This window comes from Micropterus salmoides, unplaced genomic scaffold (assembly GCF_014851395.1).
Source record: "Micropterus salmoides isolate LMB-PRFRI ecotype aquatic unplaced genomic scaffold, ASM1485139v1 Ms_hic_scaffold_4, whole genome shotgun sequence".
NCBI classification, from domain to species: domain Eukaryota; kingdom Metazoa; phylum Chordata; class Actinopteri; order Centrarchiformes; family Centrarchidae; genus Micropterus; species Micropterus salmoides.
Window position 1 is genome coordinate 19,605,495 of NW_024043372.1, and position 18,876 is coordinate 19,624,370.

An 18,876-nucleotide genomic window follows, 5' to 3' on the forward strand; every position below is an offset into this window, starting at 1 on the left:
GAAGCTTCAACTCTTTGGGTGGCCCGGGCTGATGTACAGGAAGTTGTATCTTTTCTCCACTGGGGGTTCATGTGCAGCTCATTAATGCTTATTTAATGTCTAACTTTGTTTTCTACCCCTCGCCTCCTCTTTATCATTTGCGGTCATGTTTTCTTTCTTTTTTTTGTTTGGAACCAGTAACCATTTAAACACAAGTACATCCTATGTTTGCCTCTCCATGACTTGAATAAAAGCAAAAATCAAATGCAATGGTTGTTAAGAGCAAAAACTATCCATCATTTTGGCTTTCTGTTCAGTCTTTAGATGCAAACATCACTTCATTTTCAAATTCTTAGCCTCCACCTTAACACAACCAGAGCTTATCATATTTACTGCCACCTTTTCTGCACCTGAAGGCAAGGGATAAAAAAAGCTTTTTTTAGATCCATAAATAATTCATACAGTATTACAAATGCTAGATACACAGATTAAGCAGAAGCATGCAGTTTTCCCTGACATAATTCAGACTAACAGTGTGTGTGTGTGTGTGTGTGTTTCCACTTCACCACCTGGCAGTGAACAAGAGCTGTGTCATTTTTTCTTCAGCCGCTTTGATGACCCGCTTTGATGAAGAACTTGCGTGCCTTCTCTTGCTGCAGTGATCTACGTTTTTACCAGAAAACAGTTAAGAATGAGGTAATACTTTCGTTTTTGTCCATCAAGATTTTTTCTTTGTATTAATTCAAGATAATGCTAGGAAAAACAAGCATAAGGGAGACATTTAATTCGTTGACACGCTTTAGAGACAGGTATGCGCCATTTGTAATCAACCATTTGTCTGTATAAAAACACTCTTTACAGTGCAACCTAGAGCAAAGAAATAATAACATAAGTTCAATCTTGGGTGGAAGGAAGAAAAAAAACAGCAATAACAAAATCAAGAATACCAGAACCAAATCTATTACATCTGGTAAAAAGCTTGTTGGTCAACATATTTGTTTTTGGTTAAACCATACATTGTCTAAAAGTTGAAAACATTTATTCTAAAACCCCTTGGATTGTCTAATTTGCTGTGGAAATCATTTTAATTACACGCATGGAACAAGGAAACTCCCGAAATTGTGCAGCAAGGACAGAATGCTACACAATATGCTGTGTTGATTGAGCTGCAAGACTGAGTTTGTTCTAAGGTTCAGATGAATATAGTTGTGCTGTTTGTGTAACACCTTTGTGTTGAGCTGTCTGCTGTAGCGCAGAGCATCACTGCAGCAGCAACAAAAGTATGCCTCAGAAAGAAGTGTTGATTGCCCTCTAGTGATGATGACAAGTACTAGATGTGTTTCTAAGCCTCAACTGATGTCTGAACAGCACAGACAGCTCACTGTATAATTCAATAGGTGCAGAGCTTTTGACATAGTATCCATGGTCCTAAATCTTGTCGAGTAAATTCAGTATGATGATTTCACATGTACACAGCCTCGTATTAAGTCTACATTCTATAGCCTATTTGAAGGGATATAATCTATCAAATCGCCAAAAAACTAAAAATCTGTCCAAAAACTAAAAAAATGTCAACCCCTGAGCACATGTCAGCATTTATATACAGTCTACATAGTGTCATGTAACCCCACATCCTATTCTACATATCTGAGAACAAAAGCACATTTTACATTCATCTTGTCTCATTCACCATCATTGTGCTTCAAATGTTTTGAAAAAAAAAGTTTTTACCCGCATGTACTTGTCTGTATTTTGCTACAAATAAAATGTACTAACAAGAATGGGGAGCTTCCAGCATGAATTTGTCTCAGCTCCATTAACAGTTTATAGCCTACAGTGTCTTTTGAATCAGTAGCCAAACCTCCCATGTGCTCAGATTTGTAGATGATCAGCAATTTAGGTCAGGCATAAATGGATCCAGGTTAAGTAGTCCCTTTTTATTTTTCCAACTTTGATCCAGATCCTGTGTTCGTATCAGAGAGTCTTATGGATTTGCACCCTCACCCGGCAACATTATTGTCTGCCTCCAAGTCCGAGGCCTCAGCCTCATCGGCAGATCCAGTCAGGGACGGGTAGGGCCTTGGCTGGTCTAAGTTGACATAGTTAACCTTCAGACTCATGTAGTGCTCTCCTTCCAGACAGGACAGGACGTGTTGTACTTCTGTAACCAGGCTACTGAAGCTAGGCCTGCACTCGGGCTCTGGGTCCCAACATGTCAGCATGATGGAATAGCTGTGGAGTGAAAAAAATTGTTAAATTTGTGAATGAGTGAGCACATGGGTAAACATGTAAAGCAGGTAAATAATAAATAAAATTTACATAACATGGATAAATATTCCCAGAGAATTGAGTTTCCTGAAGAAAATGCAAATGATAAGAATGTCATCATGATATGAGATATTTATAGGGTGCAGGTATGGTTCTTACAGAGTATCAGGGCAAAACTGTGGCTGGGGAAGCCGACGTCCCTTCAACAAGTAGTGTGTGATGTCATAGGGGTCCACACCTGGATATGGGCTAGCACCTCTGGTCAACAGCTCCCACAATAAGATCCCATATGACCACTGGGAAACACATAAGCATTATAGTGTAGATATATGCATGAAAGTTTTAACAAGCATATTTCAGTGGGCTGGATAAAGTACACTCACCACATCAGACTTGATAGTGAACTTTTGTGTTTGCAGGCTTTCGATTGCCATCCACTTCACTGGAAGCTTTGCCCGTTTCTGATCTTGAATGCTGTAGTACTCCTTGTCATATATGTCCCTTGCCATGCCGAAGTCAGCCACCTTTACTGTGAAGGTTTCATCCAGCCTGAGAAGAGACCAGCCAGTTTCTCCTGTTCAGGTAACGCATCTCAAGACTTAAGGTGTGCTCAAAATGGTCAAGTGAACTTTAATCTACACAAGTTTGGAAAGTCAGCATTGATGAGCAGTGGCGGTCGGGTTTGCCAAAAGCGTTTTTTCCCAAAATGTTGTGCAATTTATAATATTTATCCTCCCAAGAAGCCTTCAGATGGACTGGCCAGTCTAAAATTTTCCCAAATATTCTTGTATTTTTATTTGGTGGGATCATGGTGAGCTTTCCTTTCTTCTTTTTTTTTAAATTACATGTTTAGTTATGAATAAGAAAAATACAAGAGTAACGGTAATCAGGTACATTTTTGGGGGTGTTGCTAACTTTGTGAAGAACCCCAAATTATTTTTCAGGATTAATAAATGTCTCTGAGCTATAAGGATTGTAGTTGACTGTAGAACAATACCAACCAACATTGTAGTGTTTGTTGCTTCTTTAAACCTGCAGTGCAGAACTTTTGTCCCCCCCCCCCCCCTTTCCTAACAGCGAGAGTAAAAACACAACATTGTCAACAGGCACGTATGACCTATAGGCTCTGCCATACTTGCTGCACTCGCAGGTTGCTTCCCCCTTTCAGCTCTGTAATATGCTTAATCAGCATTGTGTGAATGTAACTGACATTCACTTATATGTAAAGTACCTTTAAAATTGTTACAAAGTGTTAAAAAGATACTGAATAACTTAAATACATCTTTATAATATAGCACCCACATGATAGGGCAGCGAAACGGCCTCTTTAGGCGTGAGAAAGCTTCTCCACTGACAAGTCATGGGCCAGTAATAAGTGTATAATTCACACTCACATGCAGTTACGTGCAGCTAGGTCTCTGTGGACAAATTTTTTCTGGGCTAAATACTCCATCCCTTTGGCAACCTGAAGCCCAAAGCCAATCAGGTCTTTCACTGTTGGGTTCTGAGGAAGACAAAGAAGTATTAGACAGAGCTGATCAGATAACTGAAGTAGTAGACAAGTTAACAGAGCAAATATTCATGACCCAAAGTTTCATTGTGTAACTTACCCTTTTCTCAGAGCGGATGAAATGACGCACATCCCCGTGCTTCATATATGGTAGAACCACCAGAGGGAGCCCTTCTTTGGGCAGCATGATGCCGAGCAGAGACAGTATGTTAGGGTGGTGGAAACCTTTCATAATGATGCCCTCTCTGAGAAACTGATCCACCTCCCCCGAATCTGTGATCCCTGTTAATACAACACATACTTTTATACAGACTAATCCAACAGCCACAAGCTCATAAAATGTTGATTTTAATTATAAAATGGGTATTCACTTACTGTTCAATGATTTAACAGCACAGTGGATCTCTTGCTTGCTGTCTATCAGGTAACCATGATAGACTGTCCCAAAGTGGCCTGCATAAGAAGAGAATGTGTTGTTATAAATGTTTTGCACCACAATAGTTGAAGGAAAGATCAAAACAAACAAACATTATAAAAGACAAGAGGCACACCTTTGCCGATAATCTGGTTTTCCTCAATTCGGAGCATCTCGGCAGGGATCAGGACACCTTTGACTTCTTCGAGAAGATCAGAACTTAGACTGACCATTGAGATGTCGTCCCGTGGCATTAAAGGAACGGCCAGATGATCATAGCTGGCAGCATACAACAAACCTTGGAACGCCATTCCTCCAGAGCCTGATGTTTGATTGGACAGATCTACTGTTACACAGAAGGGACAACACACAATTGAAACTAATGATAAGGTTGTGTGCTTTTAAAAGGCCATTGCATTTTTTGGTACCACCCTTACTAAACAGAATATGTGATAAGCATTTTATTTAATTTAAGTTGGTTGTTAATTTCATATAATCTTCACTAATGGACAAATCTAAAAAATGTGTTTCTATGTGTACAGAGAAAGAATTTGGTTGAATGGGACAATAGGTGTAGAACATCAAATACTCAACTGGAAACCAATTATTCTAGTCTGAAAGAATTACAGAAGAATCTATGAATATTTTAACCTTCATTGGTCAGGTTGTTCTTTATCCCCTTACCCTTGACTTTGTTGAATATTAACTTTGAAGAATATTGAGACATTAAATCTATTTCTGCCATGATGTTTTACATTTATCAGTCTGTACAATACTACAATGATTTATAAAATATATATTTTTTTAAAAGGTTGTACTTTCTAGGGCTGCTAGAGGGTTGGGTTTACAGGAAGAAGAAAAGAGAAGGGAATAAACAACTGGAAGAACTGATTAACAGTAAATATGGATTTATGAATGAAAGAATGAATTTGGATGTCTCACCTTGTCTGTAGTCACCGGTCAGGGAGAGATCTGGGCCATTGCTTATGTGGTTCCGTGAAAGCATTGTTGATAAACGATTCTCTATGATGGCTTAAAGGAAACATAATAAATGAAGATGACTAAACAATGAACTATGAACATATACAGTACAGTGAGTGGCGAAACTCACAGTTGGTCAGGTCAATAACATACAGACCATAGTGCAGAATTAGCATAGATTAGGAGCACCTGTTTACAAATGATTATTACAATTGCAAGTATTCTGGGTTGGTAAAATGTATCAAGACATTTCTCACCTCTCTTTTTCTTCCTCAAATGGATCATCACAATTAATGCAAGGCCAGCACCTACTACCAATGCAGCAATGATGCCCAGCACAATGCCCGCAATCACAGTGTTGTTGTTGTTGTCATCGTTGACTACTGTACCCACATTATGAATTTCCCCATTCACATACACCTATAGTATTGGAACAAATGATTTACTCTTGTTAAATACATTTACTTTTGTATACATTTTTGTAAATTTAGGTTAAGGTTGATGATTTAAAAGCATACTCTCTCACCCTAACTGGCAATCCTTCGCTGGGGATTTCCAGGCCTTTGGGAATCCTGCATGTCAGCTCATTTACTAGAACCTTTGCATTGCAGTTCACACCCCCAACAGTCATTATGATCTTCATACATGTGCTCACTATATTCAGTTTGCTATGCTGTAACATATGTGAAAACAAACGTTAAAAGACAAGTAGTAATTGGTTGTAATATACTGAAGAATGCACACATATTGCAAACTGTGCTGTGCAAGTAACGTCATTGAGATTTTTGATACAAAAACTGTGTTGCGTAAATAGACAAATTCAGTGTAAGAGTGTGTAAACATACATGCAGTGAAACTTCCGTCTCTCCTGGTTTTAGAAGCAATACGCTGTCATCATTTTCAAAGGGAATGATTTTGACATCAGAGTAGTAGTCAAAACGTCTTTTCCAGAGGTTACTTTTTCCATCCATGTGAATTAAAATATCTCCCGTCTCAGACTTGTCTTCTGACATTTCAGGAAACGCAGGGGCCAAGCACTCCATATGTGTGGCATTCGTTGTGCCTTCGCAGACCTTAAGTGGAATAATGTTTGAAATCACAGCTACTTTAATAGTTTGGCATAATAGGAAAGCATGTCATGTCGTGATGTAGCATGTTCAACTAAAGAATGAGAATGGCTGGCCATCCATTGCTGGAATCCAGACAGAGAAGTCCACAAACTGCAGTTCAGTTTATATATTAATGCAAAGGGATGTTATTTTATTGTATTTCTCTGCACAAGTTTAATGACCTGGTTTCATTGAAATTCAAAGAGTTAACTTACTTGTTGATGAGAGTGGAGGTTTTTATCTTTGGGAATATATTGAACCACAGTTTTGTGGGCAGAGTCAAGATTCTGACCTTCTATCACCAGCTTAGAGCCACTGTTTGACAGTATAAATGAGCATGTTAATAATAACATTTAATTGTTTTATGTGAGGCAATGTAATATCACTTAATTTAAAGTATGGATCCATTTATAAGACCAGAGCTGGGGTCTGTGTCCTACTTTTGGAAACTGCAGTGAGGTTGTATAGAGGTTATAACAGGGTTTTCCTTGTAGAAGAACATCTCAGTGGTCGTCACTTGAAAGTTGTCAATGAGGACTTTCACAGGTACCTTCCCGACAACTGCAGCAGCTGCAGTGTTGCAGACGATTGAAGTCTTATTTCCTTCAGGAGCACTGAAAATAACAGAGATCACAATAACCAAATGTGTTAAATACTTTAAATTTAATTTCTGAACACAGTGATATGGGTGTATTATAGACCATGGTCATGTGCTAACAAAGTAGTCTTCTGTGTTGCTCACCTGAGAATGTTGCACTTTTTGTCAGCAAAAAAGACATCTCTTTGTATCCCAGAATTAAGATATCTGCCTACAAGTGTAACTGTTGTTCCTCCAAATACTGGTCCATAGTCAGGCCTGATTTCGCTTATGCTAGGCTCCTGATTAGACAAAGGTGAAATATTTGATCACATAACAATATCAAATTTTGTTTTTATATATGTATGTATAAATGTGTATGTCTATATATTAATTCAAGTAATCTAAAAGTTAGCATTCTCACCACAAAAGAAAAGCCAGGCATCTGAGCAGTGCCTCTAATAGCGTAGCGGCCCTCCACTTGCCCTTCTTGCACTTTCAGAGTGATGTTGAGGTCCGGGTTTGGTATGGTTTTTCCCTGAATCTTGCATACTATCCTGTGTTAGGGACACAGGGAATGATGTCTATGAATTATGTAGATGAAAATATTCCAGGGAGCCAGCCAGCTTGTCAGAAAGAAATGAACAACAGCAGATGTGGCAATGTGACAGAAAATTTTGCACAGAATTCAAAAAATGTTTTAACCATACAAAGGATAATGCAACATCTTCGGTGTATGGCCAGTGATTGATTCTCCTATCAGGTTTTTTTTTATTTAAAAAACACATTTGCTGTTATTGATTTCGCTCATGAGGGAAAAAAGTGCACACTAGATTGTAGCCCACCAAAAATACATAAACAAGATAAAATACATTCAGTGCCTGAAATCACAAAAAAAAACATATATATGTCATAGTGAAGTATATCGAAAGAAGAGATTTTTTGTTATTTGTTTCAAAAAATGTATTCTTGGAAAAGATAATTACAGCATAACAAGATAAGACTATACATGAGACTATGCATATTATGGTAGATCTATGTATAGTCATTTGCTAATTTAATACGTTTACTTAACTTTTTAAAAACACTAGCCAGCCACACAATTATAAAACATTTTAACGAAGAGAAAATCATTCCAAATCTAATAAATAAGGTTTAGGTTTACAAGAACAGCTTTATATCAAGATCATAAGACCATTGGGAGACAAAGTATTAAGAAAATAGATCCAAAACATCTCATGTTGGAGGAAAAGCTTTGGATCCTCTCTATTTTTATTTATTTAAACAAATTACTCTTCCAGAGTTGGTTTTTGGCTCGCAGTGCCCAGTACCAACATAAATGCAAAGACAATGAACAGTGTGTGGCATTGTGTGCATGTGTGCTACTCACATTTCACTACTGCTCTTTTCAGGTAGGACAGTACACGAGGTCCTGGAGCCCACTGTGATGATGTGGGTTTTGCCGCTGATAATAGCCGATCGCTGAGGAGACTGAAACTCCCTGCCACACACTGTCATTTCTGTCTCACCTCCAGCAGGTGCCGTTTTAGGGAAAAACTGCAGAGAAAAGGGTTATCAAGCAGAACAGCAATCAGCATCTCTGTACAATCACTTTATGACTCATGGTGTTTAAACTTCATGCGTTGGCTAATCAGTTACACCTGGCTTCCAATCTACCTCTGTTATGATAGGTGTGCAAGAGTCTTTGCTCCACTGCGACACACACTCATGCTGCCTCGAGCAGATTCCCGAACACCAGCCACACTTCATGAAGGGTGGAGCCATCAAACACATGGAGCACGTCGTAAGATGTGCACATCCCGGTCCTGCAGAGGGCACCCTGAACATCTTGGAAAGGGAAGAGGGGGTTGGGGTAATTCTTTAATTCATTACATTTGATTGATGCAGTACTTTTACTTTTTGCACTTTATTTTCGTAACTTTAGGATCTGTGTTCTTGTGTTACTGATCTGATTATAGTGCATAGGGTGTGCCAATTGGTGGAACTCCCACCCTTTAATGCGAATCCTGTCAACCAATTATTCAATGACAATTGTGTGTGTGTACCTATTCTAGGTTGACTGCACACACATTTTCCTGATTTCTTTGTCCATTTTGACTCTGATGAAGACACAGTTGTGTCAAAACGTTAGTCTGTGCCCCAGTCCCTTTTTGTCCTCTAAAAGATAAACAGTAGAGTAGACACACAGTAGTAGATATTACAAATCCTACCTTATTTCCAACAACAAAGAGAAGCGAATCCTCTGAGTACACAGCGGCTGTCCTGGACACTTCGGCCCCTTCCAGAGAATAGTTGGCAAAAACAATAAGCCTGTCCCTAGTAAGAATCATCTAAACCCGACAAAACAGAGAGGTAATCACAAGTTTTTGTTTTGTTTTTGGGAGTCTTAATATACACATGCTTATGGCTGACAGACAGTAACAATACACAAATGTTTAGTTCAGACTTTTGAAATAATGTTATTTATTAATATTGAACAAAAAATCAGAGAGACTTCTATATTTTGTATAATACATTCAAACTGCAGAGGCATACCACATAAAGATTGTACTATTATATCTACAGGCATATTGCTACCTGCAGTATCCGTCCATCTGAGGTACCAAAGTGGCCCAGCGTGTGATTCCCAATAGTGGTAACCAGGACAGCAGTGAAAAGGACATCTTGCATCTGCCTGTTGAAGAGGTCTAGTCTGTAGTATGGCATTGCCGCCAGAGTGGGTTTGGCACTGCATGTGTCATTACCTTCAGAGCTCTGTACAAGAGAGCAAAACACATACAGAACAAAGGTTAGTTTTGAGTCTGGAATGGGAAGTATCTGCCTCTGACGGCATCAGCACATACACACATGCTTGTATATTCTTGTTTCTTGAAAGAGGGAGAATCTTAATTCATCCCTTTAGGGAGGAAGTGCTCTAGCCGCCAGTCAAAGTAACAGGCTGTGAGAGGAACAAGGTCATAAAACAGCAGCTACTCCAGCCTCGTGTGTTGAGGCTGTTCCTTCTTGTCAGCTACTGAAACTGGACTTTCCATACTTTCACGCACGTAAAACAGTAGATGGCAGATGTGTAAGGAAGGTTGGCAGATCATCGAGCTACTTTTGTTCATAAAATGTAATCATTCCTAAACAAAAAAAGGAGGATATGTTAAACATAGTGTAAACATTCTACTGCAAAGCAATTTAGCTGACCTGTCCCAGCATGCCTTCCTTTGCTTCCCACTATATGAATGCCTTACAATCAAGTCATCTGATCTTTCCAGGCACTTTGTATTCCCGCATTTCAAGCTTTAATACATATGGTTTCCAAGTTATTTTATTGTACGCAGCCAATTCTAGAAGTACTCAACTTGAACTCAGGGAGCCCTTGGAACAGTTTTACAACAGCTTCATGACTGTTACTGATTGCGTAAGAGGGTGATTCTTCCATCCCTACCCCTTATTTCTTCCATATTATACCTATTTCCTGTGTAAAAGCCTCCCCTTGAAATTCCACCTTTTTATCAGCAGGATTTATAGCTTGTGTTTGTTGGCACACATTCCCGTAGGTGTTCACATGGATTTGAGAGCTCAAAGGACACAGTTTGAACTCCATAAAAGGAAACAAACCACGCCTTAATTATTTCGTTGAGAGGTTTGAGAGTGAATTCATGCCTACAAGCTCTCTTTACCTTCCAATACCTTTCTACTCTGGTGGCTTATGAATTAAGAGGTCCGAGCAGGACAAAAGTTTAAAAATGAAACACACATCTGATAAAACAGTTTACATATCAAACCTCTGTACTGTAAACAGTTGGCACTCTTTCACTGAGAAAGAAAGAAACTTAACAGAGCAGAAAAACTGTTTGGCCATGTCCAGGTCACACTACTGACTCATCCACCCCTCCCAGTTCTCTCATCTGGCCCTGCTCTCTCACACACACCTTCGTCAGAGTTGCCACAGGTGTACAGTATTCCAGCAGTCAAGATCTACTTGCTGCGGTGTCTCATACTATCCCTCTATTGCTCAAGACAATATAAAACTGTATGCTTAATGATAAACTACACTGTTCCAGTCACAGGTGACTTAATTACACAGTGTTTGTCGGGATAGGTCATTTCCTGTCTCATCATAGGGGGACCTTTGTACTGTTCCTCACCTCATGTGGGCAGCTCTCGCACGGCTGGAAGTGACAGAGACCCCTAGACAGCTGCTCTGGACCTGACGTGCAGCAAGCTTCCACACCCTTATCAATGTCATGGTTTACTTTAGTCAAAGAGAAGGCACACAGGGCTGAGTTTTTTTTAGGGTGACCACGCACATCCACCTCTGAAAACACCCCATACAGAATGTCATCTCTCTCGTCCAATCTCAGCTCATCTGCCAAGTCCTTCCCCGCTCGTCCAAAGTATGCTGCCTGTAGCCCGTTATACACAATGCTCCTGAAGCCATCTCTCCTTCTCCTCCTGCGCTTTGGCTCATACCGGCACTCCAGGACCACCTCTCTGTACATCCACACCTCTGGGATCAATATTGGCAGTCGTCCTAGACGAGTCTGAAAAGGCGAATTGCTCTTTGATGGATTTTCTCTCTGCAGGGACAGGAAGTACACATACTCCTCTGTGGAGAAGCTGTAGATGTAGTCAATCTTGTAAGAGTCCCGTAGACCAGGGAGTACTGTCAGCCCATTCATGACCATATGAAAGCCATCTTCAGTTGAAAGCGGCCTCATCACTGATATCGACCTCCTTGGGTACCTCTGTGCCACTTTGTCATTGACAGAGGCTGCTACAAAAAAGAGCGATGTGGCTGCCTGTTGAACAATGGTGACTTTGGTGCCAAGTGGGCTGGCCAGACAGTCTGGACAGTTGGTTGGAGAGTTTTGCTCCTTTCTATATAAACACTTAGGCTGTAGTTCTCCAATGTCAATGAAGTAACAGATCCCATGCTGTGTACTCCCACAAATGTACAAGTAGGGATTGGGAGATCCATCAGAATCCAATAGTAGAACTTCATTGTCTGTATCCACTGGATCCCCTGGGTCTGTTTTTATGGCACACACCTGACATGTTTTACATTCAGGACTGCCAACAGGCCCAGTTTTCAGCTCCCATATTTTTTCCATAGAATAGCTTACCGCCTCTATTACATTCTGGCATGCAACATACACATCTGGCTGATGCCCCTCTAAGTTCACTGCTATGTTCTGTATAGGTTTGTCTGTTTGGAAGTAGGGGAGGGAGTATTTTACAGTAAAATCCGCCACCCTGGGTGGTGTAGAAGCACATGTTTGCTGTCCTGAGGCAGTTTGCGTTTGTATACACATGCACACTGTCAGTAAGGCAGCCCAAGTGACCATCTCCACGTCACAGTCCACCGTGATTGAGTGCTACCTATAAGATACTTTCCTCAAATAGAACATTCTGGAGAACCAGCAGGAGCTCTGCGAGGGAAAACAGAGAAGGAATGCTGAGATTTAACAGACAAGAGAGCAGCAACATTCGATTCTCACATTCAACAGAGATTCACTGCTTTTGGTGTAGGCTGTAAGCTATCCACATCCATGGTAACATAATGTATAAACTGTTAAATACACCAAGAGGAACTGAGGAAAGAGGAAAAAGTATCAGCTGCTGTTCTCTCTCCAGTCCCCGTGATTAAGTAGTTGCTGCTTTTTCTAATTGAGGCATCAACAAGTTGAGAGAAGCAAGATTGTGACACTTTTAACTTATAGCTGATAATGGCCGTGGAAAAATAAAAAGTTCTCAGAATCAAGATATAATCTGCTATAGGCAAGTCATGACTTGCTTCAACCTGTAAAGTAACTTTGAAAATGTCCAGGCCTCCAGAGTGGCCTACCGAGATTAAACATCGAGCAATAACTGAGTTAAACGTTAAAATACCTAAATTAATGGGTAGCTTACAAATGCTTCAGTAGTTATCATATATTCTTATTAATTAACACCACTTTGCAACGGACAACTATTTTAAAAGTTTCACAACATAGAATAACTTTCACGGCTCTATGGGGTGAGAGCATTTAAGTCAAGAGAACTATAAATAGTAGCCTATAATTGGTAGGCTATTTACGGTAAAATAACATCTTCTCGCAACTAAGCTGATGAGCTGTGAGTTATAACAAAGGCGTGTTTCCATTAATTCATTAACATGGACCAACAGCTACTCTAGACATCCTCCATTAATAATATGGTCAAATTTAAAAGAAAAATCATCTTACCTGGATGTAATTTGTTCAGCTGTCTCAAAAATGTGAATTCCTTACGAGTGAAATGTCCTGTGTTAGTGAAGCTCCACTCACTGACCTGCAGCAGAGAACTCACCTGACAGCGCCGAAGATCCACTGGCACGGAGTTTACAATGATACTGAACTGCATCGTGTCATTTAGATAGCCTACAGTCTATAGATGAAAACAGGATCTTACACCTAGCTTCAAAATAAAAGCGCGCCGGACACACACACAGCCCTCATGCTGGACTGTGATGATTATCGTTGTTGATGTTTTCAGCAAGAATTCGGTGCATACCAAATATGTATTTGCTTTTTTGACTAATGGTTAACTGCTAATTTTCTTTTATTCAATAATAATAGGAAGATCAGACAAAACTTTAACAACGCTGCAGCAGTTTAATGAAATCATCTAAAGAGGGAGGAAACAGTAACAAATGAGCCTTTTTAAAATCAGAAATAATGGAAATTATGTTCAAAAGCCTTTTATATGCTGATTTGAAAACATGATTTGAGCATTGTGCAGTCATATGATGTATGTCCGTAAGTAATAAGAGCTGTACAATAAGGTATACATAAGCTACTATACATACTCTAACAATAGTCACAATATAACCATTAGCCACAGATTATACTATAACACTTTACAGTTCAGAATGATATTTGTAAACATCCTTGCATTTGAGCAGAACCATGCACTTTATTTAAAACAGTGGGGGAACGTACGTTTACTCAAGAACTGTAGCCTTTTTAAGTACACATTTGATTTACTATACATTAGTGTTTTCTTTTCATGCTACTTTATACTAATACTTCATTACATTTCAGAAGGAAATATTGCACTTTTGATATATCATCTGACAGCTTTAGTACTAGTTACTTTACAAATTAAGACTTTTGCATTCAAAACATATGATATTATTAATCAAACTAGAAGTGCAGCTGAAGTGATTAGTCAATTAATCAGTTAGTCTTACTTGTAACAGGTTATTTTTACAGTGTGGTATTAGTACTTTTCCTTGGGTAGGCCAAATAATCTGAATATAGCCTACTATTTCCTCCACCAAAGGTTTTAAATAAGTACCCTATATTAAATTGTCCCCATATGTTGCAACATGTTCTGAGAGAGAGATTTAAGATTTATTTTGAAAGTTGAAGACTGGAAATCCTGTAGTCAATCTGACTTGCTTGACTCCGATATTCCTCAAGTAGGTGCTGGTGCTGTCCTCTCAAGCCGCGCCCGCAACAAGGAAGTATAAAATACTTGCGAAATCTGACCACTTCAAAAATATCCTCATCGTTTCCTTCCCAAGAGTCATATCATATCACCAACTGCAACTCCTTTTTCCACACAGGCGTCATAGTGTCAAAAGTAATGGAAAAACGTTATCACCATTTGTAAACAGTGTGTCCTATCTTGATGCCTGTAGGATTTTTGCCAAAAATGCATTGCTTGCAGATGAGGAATGAAGTTACTCCTCACATACAGGCAACTCCAGCCAGGAAGTTATGAGAAGAATGTATTCACTCTCTAGTAACACCACCTCATATAATGTTGTAATGTGACTGTGAAAAGTTTGCGTTACCATATTCTTCCAAAGGAGAATTCACTTAAGAGTATGTAGGACTAAACAAACATACCTGCAGTAAACTGAGCTATGAAATTTAGATTAAATTAGATTACATTAGCCTCAACTTGATACGTAATGATGAATAATGTTCGCGTAAGAAATATTTTGTGTTGCGGGATCATCTCCAAAATGTATTTCTAAGATCAAATTCACAGAGAAGGTTTTAAAGTAAATTTCCATAAAATGGTTATTTGTGAGTGACAAAGCCAACTTTTACTTGATGTTAGGCTTTGTTGTTTCAGATAGTTTAGCTTTATTGTTTATAGGTTTAGCTGTACAGTAATTTTATCCTACTATTCATTCTGATTATAATTACAGTAAAACAAATAACCATATTTATGTTGTTTACATCAGTGTCTAATTGTACCATAAGCTCAAGTTTTGTGTTTAAGGATGATTTTAAATGTGTCAATTTATTATGGTTTACCAAACACTGTCTATTGGATAGGGTATGTATATAAAAAAAGTGATACTGTCAATAAACCATCTGATCCACACAAAATACTGTAATATGTTGATTAGTCTGAAAAAGCATATACAAATAAAAATGATTACTGTAATTTCTGCCAGAGGAACATCTTTGACAGTGATTGACAGTGATCTATATACTATATTCAGTGGTTATTAGGAATAAATAAATGAATTTGATGGTTCATAAACGCTTCTTGTATAGTGCGCATACATGTAAAAAAAAAAAAAAAGATGTGTTTTCTGGAAATAAAACTTTGGCAACTAAACGTATTTCATGAACTATTCATTTTCCTTTCAAAATCCTTACAGTGACAATATGATCCTTTTTTTTGAAATTGTACCACACAAAATGATATCTGTTTTATGAAGTAATGCAATTGAGTCATCATATTAAATGTAATTGCAGGCTACTTTTTAAATCTTATTTTAAAGTTGTCTGTTCTTCATTCATAACATGGTTTGTCATCTTACTGCCTCAACTTGATATGTAATGATGAATAATGTCTGGTCACTGCAATACTTTCTTCTGTAAGGGTATTTTACTCTTCTCCAGACTAAGCTTGCTGAACTGAATGATAGACACATTAAGCAATATTAGGGTGTATCACTGTTATTGTTCCCATGGAAATGTTAAAGGTGCCCTTCAGACATGTTTTAAGACAAATGAAAATACTAATACTCATTTGAATAATAAGTTTTATCTGATATGGTTTTTCCACAAAAAAACGTCAGTTAACTGGTTAAAATTGTCCTAAAAATCACATCTACTCCTTTTCCCTCACTGAAAAAAAACTTGTAAAACACTGTAAGATCAAACATTCAAGTGAAGTCACAATGAACAGAAAACAGTTTTGAGTTGAGTAGGACTTTATATAGGCAAGAAAAATCCTTCAAAATATCTGATAATCTCAGGAGTTCCCGAACTAACGAATAGCCTACATAAACTTATGTGTATGCGTCCCACTCAGATCCTCCATTTCTAGCTTCCAAACCACAATCGACAAACAGTCATTAGTCGCCCTCTAGTGGCCAAAGCCGGAAGTCCTTCTGGAAACTGAAACTAAGATCTGAAACGAAAGTGATCATTTGTCACACCGATTTACTTTCTGTTCCTGATGAGACCTGTTTGGTTGTTGTAGTGAGGTGTCAGTTCAACTGATCCGTTCAAACTGGTCATCTCATATTGGATACTGTCAGTTTAAGCGCACCATGTCAGTAATCGGTGAAATCGATGAAGGATTCTACTCCAGACAGCTGTAAGTACCACCGGCACCACACTCTGATGAGGGATGAGTTTAACTGTATAGACCGCAGGCCGTCAGATCCACTTATACTTTTACCTGCACAGGTATGTTCTGGGTCATGAGGCGATGCACCGGATGGGCACAGCCAACGTCCTCATAGCAGGTATGCGTGGTCTTGGAGTAGAAATAGCCAAGAATGTGATCCTGTCCGGAGTGAAGTCTGTCACCGTCCAGGATGAAGGCCAGACAGTGTGGAGCGACCTGTCCTCCCAGGTACTTAACCATGTGGTGCCTCTTTGTTAAAATAAATGTATAAATACAAAACGCTTTTAGGAGAGATAAGTGGCAGATGTAGGCCTAACTCAAAGACTATGGTTAAAGTAAACAACTTCCTGTTAGAGCAACACCAACTTCTATCCTGTTAAAGTGATTCTTTTTTAAACTCTTTCTTGTGTATTTAAATGACAGATGGGATGAGATTATATAATGGCAATAATAAAACATTCTTGCATCATTAAAAGGCCAATGTTTTAACTTAATAAATCTTACTTCAGCTACTTCACAAGTAATAAAATAATTGTAGAAATTGAAAAGCAAAAGGGTGAGTGTGTTGGTAATTGTAAATAGCTTTTTCAAATGCAGTCAGTTTACTTTCACTGTTAAGCACATATACTCCCCTCCCCCTCCTACAATAAGTTATTACCATAAAAGGATTATTAGTAAGATAAGATAAGATGTAACTTAATTAATCCCCCATACGGGAAATTTAGGTTCACATAGCAGCACCGAGAAAAGTAAAAGAACAGATGCAATAATGTAGAATCAGTGACATTCAACCAGATGTATAAATATAGATGTATACACTGTATACTCACTATATATGATCGGTATACAAATAGCATTCTATGTAGATGTTTAAATATTAACACATTGTTTACACACTTTATACAATTAATATGCGATATACGATAATTATTTACAACCAGATAAATGTCACTGAGAGATAATCAGGAATTGAGTTCCGTCAGTTTGGTGCTGTGGTGTTGTGGAGCCTGATGGCTGATGGCACAAATGAGCCTCCAAAGCGCTTTGAGGCTCGGGGCTTGATGAGTTTGTGGCTGAAGGAGTTCCTGAGCTGCCTCAGCTCAGCATAGAGAGGTTGTTCATGATGGTTTTCAGCTTCCCTCTCATCCTCCTCTCAGTCACTGCCTCCACAATGTCCAGTTCCATCCCCACCTCTGAGCTGGCCTTCCTCACTTGCCCAGTTTGTTGGCGCCACAAGTCCCGATGCCACCTGGTAGAACATCCGTAGCAGTCTGGCGCACAAGTTGAATGGCCTGAGCCATCTCAGAAAGAACAGCCGGCTCTGTCCTTTCCTGTAGAGGTTCTTGCTGTTGTGTCTGTCCAGTCCAATTTGTTGTTTAGTTGAACCCCCAGGAACTTGTAGGTGTCCACCATCTCTACTCCCTCACCCCTTATTATGACAGGGGTGTGTGGCCTCTTGCTGCATCTGAAATCCACCACCAGTGACTGCTAAGATTTAAAGGCTTTAAAAGACTTTATCTAACAACATGTAATTTTGAGTTTGATGGTTCTTTCTTGACCTTGGAAACATGTAAATTGGGAACATTTACCGTTTCATGAGAACCGAGGAAACTCAACTTGCTGTTGAAACCTGTGTGATACAGTCAAAAGCTCCAGAACAAGTCAGTAGAGGTGAACCTTGAGTCAACCTGTAATTTCATTGTTATACCAGTTTTTCCTGAAGGAGTCCCATCTTGGTCAGAACCGAGCCACGTGCTCCCTTCAACAGCTGTCTGTCTTAAACCCACATGTGCACGTGTCAGCCCACACCGAACCACTGGATGACGAACTGCTTCTGCAATTCCAGGTACTTTGCTGTAGTATCTAACGGTGCAGACAGGCTTCATATTGATATCCTTTTAAAGTTGAGATGACAAAACCAAATGATTAGCTTTTCTGTCTGTCACTAATTTCTGTCTGATATGGTCCACATTTTTCAGGTGGTGGTCCTCACTGACTCCTCACTGGATGATCAGAAGCATTTTGGTGAGCTCTGTCATTTGCATAGTATCAAGTTCATCGTAGCAGACACCAAAGGACTCTGTGGGTAAGTGGGCAACACAAACTGAGACCATCAGTATTTTATATAATTAATAATGCATGAAGGGAAGACGTAAAAATCTTTTCATTTGCAGTCAGTTGTTCTGTGACTTTGGGGAGGAGTTTGAGGTCTTGGACCAGGATGGAGAGATGCCTGCATCAGCGATGATACAAAGTATCACCAAGGTAAGACTCTCCATTTGCTCTGTGCTGCTGGCATATTAAAAGTCTCTCTAACACATCAAGCCATCCATTTTAAAACCTGCTTGTCCTGCTAAGAGATGTGTAACATTCACAACTATGGGAAAGAAGAGTTACTAGT

At 39.1% G+C, this 18,876-nt stretch overlaps 2 protein-coding genes across 4 annotated transcripts in view; one reads left to right on the top strand and one right to left on the bottom strand.

Annotated features, from left to right (window-relative positions):
- Nucleotides 1–687: 687 nt before the first annotated feature.
- Nucleotides 688–13,232, bottom strand: LOC119885638 (macrophage-stimulating protein receptor-like). Of its 3 annotated transcripts, none has more exons than XM_038695764.1 (21): nucleotides 13,076–13,232; nucleotides 10,997–12,280; nucleotides 9,438–9,614; nucleotides 9,071–9,190; nucleotides 8,517–8,687; nucleotides 8,230–8,396; nucleotides 7,264–7,396; nucleotides 7,005–7,141; nucleotides 6,703–6,876; nucleotides 6,478–6,577; nucleotides 5,999–6,226; nucleotides 5,680–5,826; nucleotides 5,411–5,573; nucleotides 5,115–5,204; nucleotides 4,309–4,494; nucleotides 4,133–4,210; nucleotides 3,858–4,039; nucleotides 3,642–3,751; nucleotides 2,631–2,796; nucleotides 2,407–2,543; nucleotides 688–2,211 (listed from the first exon to the last, which is right to left on the bottom strand). In XM_038695764.1, the coding sequence occupies exons 2-21, from the start codon at nucleotides 12,194–12,196 to the stop codon at nucleotides 1,980–1,982; spliced, it is 4,098 nt and encodes a 1,365-aa protein (XP_038551692.1). In that variant the 5' UTR covers nucleotides 12,197–12,280; nucleotides 13,076–13,232; the 3' UTR covers nucleotides 688–1,979. The 3 variants fall into 3 exon arrangements, with proteins under 3 accessions (XP_038551692.1, XP_038551691.1, XP_038551690.1); XM_038695763.1 differs by having other exon boundaries at nucleotides 4,309–4,515; XM_038695762.1 differs by having other exon boundaries at nucleotides 4,309–4,518.
- A 2,971-nt stretch (nucleotides 13,233–16,203) lies between these two features.
- uba7 (ubiquitin-like modifier activating enzyme 7) overlaps nucleotides 16,204–18,876 on the top strand; it is a 35,371-nt gene continuing 32,698 nt past the window's right edge. The window contains exons 1-5 of the mRNA XM_038695766.1: nucleotides 16,204–16,442; nucleotides 16,535–16,703; nucleotides 18,187–18,321; nucleotides 18,455–18,561; nucleotides 18,650–18,740. Coding sequence (XP_038551694.1) covers nucleotides 16,396–16,442; nucleotides 16,535–16,703; nucleotides 18,187–18,321; nucleotides 18,455–18,561; nucleotides 18,650–18,740 — 549 coding nt within the window. The 5' untranslated portion in view covers nucleotides 16,204–16,395. The remainder of the gene's footprint in view (nucleotides 16,443–16,534; nucleotides 16,704–18,186; nucleotides 18,322–18,454; nucleotides 18,562–18,649; nucleotides 18,741–18,876) is intronic.